General features: G+C 41.7%; 1 protein-coding gene across 2 annotated transcripts; it reads right to left on the bottom strand.

The window, feature by feature from the left end:
- Window positions 1-491: 491 nt before the first annotated feature.
- On the bottom strand, window positions 492-5451 carry mmadhcb (metabolism of cobalamin associated Db). 2 transcript variants are annotated; one of them, XM_035175563.2, is made up of 8 exons: window positions 5333-5451; window positions 4951-5000; window positions 4692-4836; window positions 4297-4511; window positions 3879-3987; window positions 3592-3722; window positions 2767-2853; window positions 492-907 (listed from the first exon to the last, which is right to left on the bottom strand). In XM_035175563.2, exons 2-8 carry the CDS (start codon window positions 4957-4959, stop codon window positions 713-715), a joined length of 891 nt encoding a protein of 296 aa, XP_035031454.1. In that variant the 5' UTR covers window positions 4960-5000; window positions 5333-5451; the 3' UTR covers window positions 492-712. The 2 variants fall into 2 exon arrangements, with proteins under 2 accessions (XP_035031454.1, XP_035031453.1); XM_035175562.2 differs by having other exon boundaries at window positions 5238-5427.
- Between the last annotated feature and the right edge of the window lie 3444 nt (window positions 5452-8895).

Genomic DNA, 8895 nt, shown 5'->3' on the forward strand with positions numbered 1-8895 from the left:
AGAGATTCAAATCACCCTATACCATGCAGGCAGGATTCTAACCATTGTTCTTTGGCCAGCGACATGTGATTTAACAATAGACTGGGTCACATGCTGATCTGAGACTTCCCTTACCGATTCACTACTTGACGAACATTCCTACAGCTCCTCTGTAGGGATGGAGGGTTTAGATGACAAGCCTGTGGAAACTCTAGAAAACCCAGCTGCGGATTACAACTGGTCACCCACTTGCTGTCACTTCTGCTTTAGGGTCTTCTGGTTTTCAACACTTACCTTGAAGTTTGTCGGATGTATATAGAATTTAGGCTCAGTAATGTGGGTGATGATGATGTTGTTACTACATAAGAGCATAGTCTTGTTGACAATATAACACGTTTCAAAGAAGAAGTCTCTTGACACTTCAGACAACACAATCAGATATATTCAGAAAAAGTGTGGTTAAGAGGAATTTGAACCTAAAAGGTAACACTTGCAGAAACACATGCAGTTTAGTCAAGAAACATTTTATTGTGATTACAGCAGTATTTGCCTGTGACATCTGAATCTATAAATATAAATCAATATGAGCTAATATTTATACAAATGTTGTACAAAGGTTATGGTCAGTTTATGATGTTCTTAAAGAATTGTGTTAAAATGAAAACAATCACCCAACAGTCCAGACAGGGATTTAAACAGCTTTAATAGCAGCCCAAAGTCCCTGAACTTATGTTCAGCTGCCCTGAAGCTTCTTCATTATAAAGCTGCTGGGTGGTGCGTCTGTGAATATTGTCCCCACAAAAACGTGTGTCCCCCACAGAGCGTGTCTGATCATTCTGCAGCAGCCCAGGTCCTCGATCTGGAAACCCAGGTGACGGTACCGGTCATCGGTCTCAAACAGTGTGTTGTTGGTGTACGAGCCAAAGAACTGGAGAAGAACACACACATTTATCATGTAGTTATCTAATCGCAATGCTTTTAAAACATGATGAAAGTTAAATCTCATCTGCACATTTCTAACATCTGAATCCACGTCATCAGCAGCTTTAAACTTTGTCACTGTAACACAAACAATGCCTGAGTGTCTGTGCTAAACTAAGCTACTGAACTAAAATAAGCTGAAATGAATTAAACTTAAGTGTCTAATCAGAGGTGACAGAAACTATTACCATAAAAATGCCCTGATTGCAATTCAGCATGAATTGAAACACAATCAAATCTGAACAGTGTGAAACTAACAGAATGAGATTTCAATGAGGAATTTTATGTAAATGTTTTATGTAGGAAGTTTACCTGACCAGAGATTTGTTGTCAATGCTCAGAACATGACAGCTTTTAATACTCTACTTCACTCTACCCTTCTCTGTCATTTTGTAAGGTCTCCACCTTGTTATATACAGCGCCTAAAGATACTGAATGTTGTGATTTGGCCCAAAACTAATACAATTTAATTGAATAATTATCAGACCTCAAATTCTAAACAATTACAAACATTCATTATGTAATATTGAATATCCTAAAATACTGTGCATCTGAAACAAGATTTGTGCACCCAGAGTTGGAACGCTGCCTCGTGAGGATGGTTTTCCACTCACAGATAGTTTTGTGCAATTGTATGAAGTACATGTGGCTAATTAAATGCCACGTGTCATCACGTGTCGGGGTTCAGTGTTTCTGCTGACACACCAGTCAGGTCAAGGTCAGTTTCCAAATGAACGCAACTGACAGTGTTTCCATTAGTCACACTCTAAAAACTGTCTATTTATTACTGGTCCTCAACTCTGTTAACAACCCAAATGTTAAAGGACATGTTTTCCTCTCTCTTGTTACATGCAGCCGCTGGTCAGCTTGTCACTGACTGTTACCATGGAAACATGGCTCTTAGCACTGTGTTACTCTGTCAATGTCAATTTTATTTATATAGCACATTTAAAACAACTTGGTTGACCAAAGTGCTTTACAGGTGTAATGGTACAACAAAAGGACAGTAAAACGTAATACATCATAGTGCAAGTAATACAAATAAAATACAATTATTAATGTAAATTGAATAAAATAAAAATAATATAAGATATACGATAAGATAAATAAAATCAGCTGCGATGAAACGTACTCAACTCGAGGAGAAAGCCTGGGAGAACAGGTGTGTTTTCAGTAGTGATTTAAAGTGTGTTAAAGACGGGGCAGATCACCTCTAGTTACTAGCCTTGTCTGAGGTTTGTCAAGGAGCAGTAGAGTGGCTGATCTCAGTTCCCTAACTGTGCATACAGAGAAGTTCGGATAAGTAAGACGGTGCCAGTCCGTTAAGAGATTTAAAAGTTAAAAGTACGATTTTAAAAACGATCCTGTGACAAACAGGAAGCCAGTGTAGGAGGCGCAACATGGGTGTGATATGGTCTCTCTTTTTTTCCCTAGTCAGCAGGCGAGCAGCAGCATTTTGGACTAGCTGCAGGCGTTTAATGGAGGATTTGTCTAAGCCTACATACAGGGAATTGCAATAATCAAGACTCTAGGGGTAGGTAAGCGAATATGCATCTATTCATGTCTTTTCCAGGATTCTGCACCTTTACATTTCATTTGAATAGGGATGTGCGGTCCTTTACACCTCTCATCAACAATCTTTGTTGCACACTTGAGACACTACCATTAGGTCAGATAGGCTGATAAAACAAGTATGTAAATATAGGAAAGCAGCGACAGCAGCACATGGTCTTTCACATTCACTCTTGAGCTGTTCAGACAGTTGTGAATGTGAGTGTTTCACTTGAGTGACAGTTATAATCTTACCGCCAGGCCTGAGGAAGGGTCGATAAAGTCTGCCCAGAATCCTTCTTTTTGCAGCGCACAGCAGATCTCCTGGGCTCCATCCACAAACTGCACAGGAGATGAACAATTGTTATCAATGTGTGATAAATAGCTAAATTATTTTTGATCATTTTATGCACTTCTGACATAAAGGGAACACAATTGAGAGAATATTGTTCCAGTCACTTTAACCATGATGTCCTGGCTGTGCACTTCTTGTGTTGTTTGTGACAGGTGAAGTTTATGTGCACCAAATGTTGGACTTTTTTGTTTTTTTAATCATGCCTCGTAAATTCTAGAGTGACAGATAGTAATTCCTTCAGTACTGTACAGATCCTCAAAACATCTGATTAGTGTTGGTGTTTATTGTTGAAGTGCAAATGACATGGTAAAAGGAAACTGAACTTTGAATGTGCATCTGCCCTGATCCTGAAACTCTGACTGTAATAATTTTGCAGTGGAGGGCCGCTGATTTAAAACCGAGTCGACAGTTTCCTCTCCTGTGGCTGCCTTGTGTCCCTGATTGGTTCTGACACTCCACTCATCTCTTAAACGACGCTTTAATTGATCAGTTGGGCTTCTTCCTTTTTACTATGTGCCTTGCATGAAAGCAGCAGCTGATGGAGCGATTATGTTTTACTTTTTAATATGAATAGGCTGTTGATTTGTCACGGTAATGACGGCATTGCACAATCCATGTTGTGGCGCACTATCATACCGGTGATGACTAGTATACCTGTATACTGCCTACCCATAGTCTCCACCAGTAAAAAAAAAGACCCTTCAGACCTCCAGAAAGCAGCTCACCTTGCTAAGCATCTTCTCTCTCTCCTCCTCCACCTCAGCACACCATGATGTCATATCATTCTTGGTCTTCTGGGTTACTGTCACCACCATCATACCAGAGGATGGAGCCTCAGGAAACATGGACTGGAAATCTGTTCATCACATTATCAGAAGAAACACAAATCACACAAAGCCACTGCTTCTCATCAGCTAAAAGGTCTAAACTCTGTTGTTGTTGCTCTGGTGGCATATGCCAGTCCAAATAGAGGAGTTGGATGTTGTGGATGATGGTTGGAGGAGTGCAGTACCTTTCTGTAGTAGCTCAGGACAGGACTGTATAGCACACTCCACACTGGAATTATCAAAGTACTGTTCAGCTCTACTGACACTCTGAGACGAGGCTGGGACGTCTTTGTCCTAACACACACACACACACACACACACACACACACACACACACACACACACACACACACACACACACACACGAAGAGAACAGTTACAAAGGCGAGTACACAGTGAGTCGTCTCTTGCTTCATTATTTTCTGACACTATCTGTCACTGTCCTTATCACTACGCAGAGGAACACAGTGGTGATTTGTTGTAAATGTTTTCCTGTCAACTGTAATTTCATTTGCTGTTCAATCAGGTTCACAAGTGAGTTACATGTAACTGCCATTTTCCTGTGGTCAGAAAAAGTACCCATGTTCAAATTATTACACTTACAAAGTCTACAATGACCTGGGCCAGTATGAACTCATGTCTCTCACTACTGGACAGGGATGACAGCACATCAGGGACCATCTTGTGTGCCAGATTCTCCTTCTGCTTTGTTATTCCTTCCATGTGGCAGTCAAAGCCTACATTACCAGGCAGCTGGAAGCGCTGGTCCTGGGGCCCAAAAGGCCCCATGCTCTCATCAGGCCACACTGTCCGCAGTCCTGAACCAGCGAGGGGACAACAGGACAAAAATATGAGTAAATTAAATAATCTTTGTGTTCCTGCTTGAAATTCACTGACTTTATGTCTATACAGCATGATACCATGTATACTATGTATATATAATAATCATCTCCTTCTAATGACTTTTGAAATATAACACAAAAACATGTATGACTTACCCATATCAGATGGAGTGATGGCTACGTGTGGTTCATCAGAGCCTGAGGAACCTGCAGCAGAGAAGGCTCTGGCTCCTGCCACACGATGCACCAGCACGTGAAGTCCTGGGAGGTAACTGACCAGCCTGGCTCTACGGCACAGCACCTGGACACAAGCACAACACATCATATCACATCACATCACATTAATGGTAGTCTCTCTCTCTCTCCCTATTCCACCACAAACCACACACAACACACAACACACAACACAACTTACACTGGCCATCCTGTTGTGTCTCTGTCCACCTGCAGGGTCCAGTTATGTTCCTGTAGGAGGGGACGACGAACAGTCAGGAGGTTTTTCAAAGCATCGCTGACAGTTTGTGTAACAGTGAGATCTGATTCATCTGGAATCTGAACAGAGTCTGCAGAGCCTCCAGACAGACTGAGCAAATACACGGACGTTGTGTAAGATCCACTGAATAACCACGAACCTACAGCTCACTGTGTAAAGAACATGACTTGTCTTCATCGGACAGTTTGTACTACAGAGCAGGAACCTACCGGATGTTGTGCCTCCTTCGCTCGTCGTGAGACACAGCTTCAACTACAGATTAACACACTTCACACACTCAGCTGTTCGTATGATAACAATTCACCTTGAGTCGGAGCATGCGTGTAACGATGGGGGCTCGTTTCTTTCCTGGATTCGTGGAGGGCAGGTGGCAAAAGGCTTCAACACGCAATACTGCCCCTGCTGGTGCGGAGGACGAAGGTTCCTGAGCTACAGCCTATGGTCCCTAAGCTGCTACTTCTTCTTCATCATCTGCTTCCTCTTCTTCTTTGGGGTTTAACGGCAGCTTGCATCCCTGTTGTTGCATTACTGCCATCTTCTGGTGTTAGTTCACTCCTACAATGCCCAGTTTGTCTTGACATCAGTCCGGTTCTCTGAAGAAACTTCCCCAGATGTCTCCTGCCTTGTCCTCTCTGCCCACACTTCAGTATGCACTTTATGCTTACTCCTGTTAGTCCTGTCATTTTCATTCCCTTGCCGTATATATTTTTTTCAATTCACAAGTACATGTTCTACGGTTTTTGGTACCTAACAGTGTCCACAAAGGCCTGTTGGATGTTTCCTTGTGATGTGGAGTGTCCCATTCAGGTTGCTGTGTCCTATTCTGAGTCTAGTTATTGTCTGTTATTGTCTCCTGATCCCAGTGCAACTCTATATTGATTTCCTTACATGCAATACCCTTTCCTTCTGATTTTTATGTCTATTTTCTTTTTTAACAGCTTGCTTGGCTAATTTCTCCAATCTCACATTACCCATAATGCCCATGTGTGCAGGAATCCAGATTAATGGGACCATAGGTTGTTCAACTCACTCCAGAGCCATCCAAATGGCATACAACTCTACTGTAGAAATATTCAAGAAGTTAGATGTTTGCTTGCACGGCTAGGAACTGTAACTGTCCAGTGTTGTTTGTTATTGGATCCTTAGATCCGTCTGTAACCTGTACTCTCAGTACTTACTTCCTTTAAATTTATAGAATTAATTTACTAAATCCATACTTTACCTCCTTGCCTTGACTTGCAGAATCTGAAGATCTACCACGAGTGGTTCTAATATCCACCCAGGAGTTGCAGGCCACATCACTGTGCAGCAGAACTCTATTCCATACACTCCCAGTTCTCCTGAAGCTGCTTCAACAGTGTCCTGCTTTATATGCTAACGACTCAGTGACCAGACACTAAACATCTGACGTCATTTTCAGTCATTTCAATGTGCTGAAAACTAACTGACACTCTAGTGTGTTCATTAACAGACCCGTCTCAAGGTGGACATGCTGCCCCTTATTTGTTTCGAGATCTTCTTCTCCAATGCAATCCTCTACACACACTCTAGATGGCGATACCTCACAGTTTTCCTCCTTGACTAAATGAAGCTGTGGCTACATTCCTAGAAAGGCAGTAGAGTACAGAAGTCTTCTAAAATTCAATCAAGCTGCACCAAATTTCACACCCTCAAACATATCAGTTCCCTAAATATGCAAAAAAGTTTCAAGGAAATCCATTCAGTAGTTTTTGCATAATTCTGCTTGCAAACAAACAAACAGACAGACAGGCAAAGGTGAAAACATAACCTCAGCGGAGGTAATACAAAAATTAGCTGGATATGATGGGGATCAAGTTTCAATGGGTGGACAAAAAGCTAATGTTATCTATGTAAAAATCAGACCTAATGAATACACTGCAATTTAGGCTATACATTATCCAAATACAGTATGAAGTGAGAATGTACCCACTGTACAGGGTGGGTGTGTGTGTGTGTGTTCCTCTCATATTATCATGATGATGATAATTCAAAACATAGAATTATCATCATCATATCATCATCATAATTCTAATATGTGGAGGCATGTCACTCCTACCAACACTGATCAGAGGGGACCATCTGTGCTTTAGTCACAATAGGGTAATGTGGGTGCACCAGAGGAGCACTTGAACCATTATCACCTTTTGGTGTAACATTCTACCATTATATGAATGTAGCTTAATAAATGCAAATGTTGGGTTAGGGTTAGGGTTAGGGTTTTGTTTACTTTATTTGTGTATACTTTTGTGCTACAAAGCAAGTGAAGTAACACCATCATTCTTACCATTATATATATACAGTATATATATCATTTCAATAATTGTATTCTGAATACAAGCTAATTAAACTGCATTTACACATGGATTAACTTGGCCCATTTTTAGACACAGAGTAAGTGGGGGCCACAGGCCCTGCCCCACTTTCATTACGACAGAGAGGACCTTGGTAACTCCTTTATTTTTGTGGTGGTGGAGCATCTGGTTAGAGTTTGAACACAGACATGTTTGGCCATGCTCTCTACCCACAGTGACAACACTGGAGACCACAGAACTCTACTGGACCAACAAAACAATTTAACAGTCCACCACACCCACACTGTCTCTTCAAAATTACCTCACAAATGCAGTCTATTCATTATCAATGCAGTGTCACTGTAACAACATAATGTTGGAAGCCCATCAAAAGGTGCATGCATCATGGGAACTGGTTGATGTTCTTTATTTTCGCTCTTACAGTGGCTTAGTGTGAGATGTTCTGTATTGTTAGTTGACCCACATTTCCTGCTCTCAGTGTTTGCAAGTCATTTTAGAGGCTCTGGATTCCATTAGGACGATGTCCTCTAACTCATTCAGTCAATACAACTCTTCAAGTGTACATGATGGTATATATATATATATATATATATAACTAGCGGGGATGAGTACAAGCAACAACAACCACAACACAGAGCAATTCAGTATAAAGGAGCAGTGGGGGTGGATGGGCTGGCTGTCCCCTCAGGGCCCCTCTCACTGCTCTTTTCTCAGTACTCTAACATGGAAGCCATATCTGCTTTGTGGCTCTTAGCAAGAAGTCAGACCACTTGTCCAGTGAGTGCTCTCTCTCTCTCTCTCTCTCTCTCTCTCTCTCTCTCTCTCTCTCTCGCTCTCTCTCTCAGGTACAGGTGGAGAGTGACCTTCACTTTCAATTATGCCAAACTGTTCAGCATTTAGCTTTTCCACCCCAGTTGACAGGGTGAAATATGGAAATATCTAAAGATTGGCAGCCCTGCTGCTGGTGCCTGTTACACCCAACAATATGTATTAAAGGGGACATAGCATGCCCATTTTACCACAAGTTGATATGGTTCCTTGGGGTCTTAATGAAATGTCTGTAACATACTTTGGTCAAAATACCACAAGGATCATATAAAACAGCACCCTTTTTACCCTGTATAAAACAGCCCTCCACAGAGTGACCTGTTTTGAGTGCCTGTTCCTTTAAATGCTAATGAGCCAGCTCCCCCCTCCCCCCTCTCCCCCCATGATTTTAAACGATATAAATTACATATTTTATATGATATAAATTATCAAATATGCATCCCATACTTTGTATTCCCCTTCTGTTGTCCTGGAGTTTTAATTTTCCCAATCACATAATTAAATGTCCCCCTCTGCCCATCCACTACAAGCACACAAGCAGACAGACAGAGAGAGAAAGAGAGGGGGGGGCCATGTAGGGAGACTTCCAGTTCCTTGTTACGACACAATACCCAGGAAGCGCAATCGAGTCGCTCAAGCATGACGTTTCTGACTTAGAGGAACTATAACAAAACGCGCGAGTGTTTTTCCCAGAGTTTTTGGGTTG

This window comes from Hippoglossus stenolepis, chromosome 13, assembly GCF_022539355.2.
Source record: "Hippoglossus stenolepis isolate QCI-W04-F060 chromosome 13, HSTE1.2, whole genome shotgun sequence".
NCBI lineage: Eukaryota > Metazoa > Chordata > Actinopteri > Pleuronectiformes > Pleuronectidae > Hippoglossus > Hippoglossus stenolepis.

Coding starts and splice junctions, on each gene's coding strand:
- mmadhcb (XM_035175563.2), bottom strand. Junction 3,988..4,296: donor CCCAGGTCATTGTAGACTTT/GTAAGTGTAATA, acceptor TGTGTGTGTTAG/GACAAAGACGTCCCAGCCTC. Junction 2,854..3,591: donor GAGAGAAGATGCTTAGCAAG/GTGAGCTGCTTT, acceptor TCTCCTGTGCAG/TTTGTGGATGGAGCCCAGGA.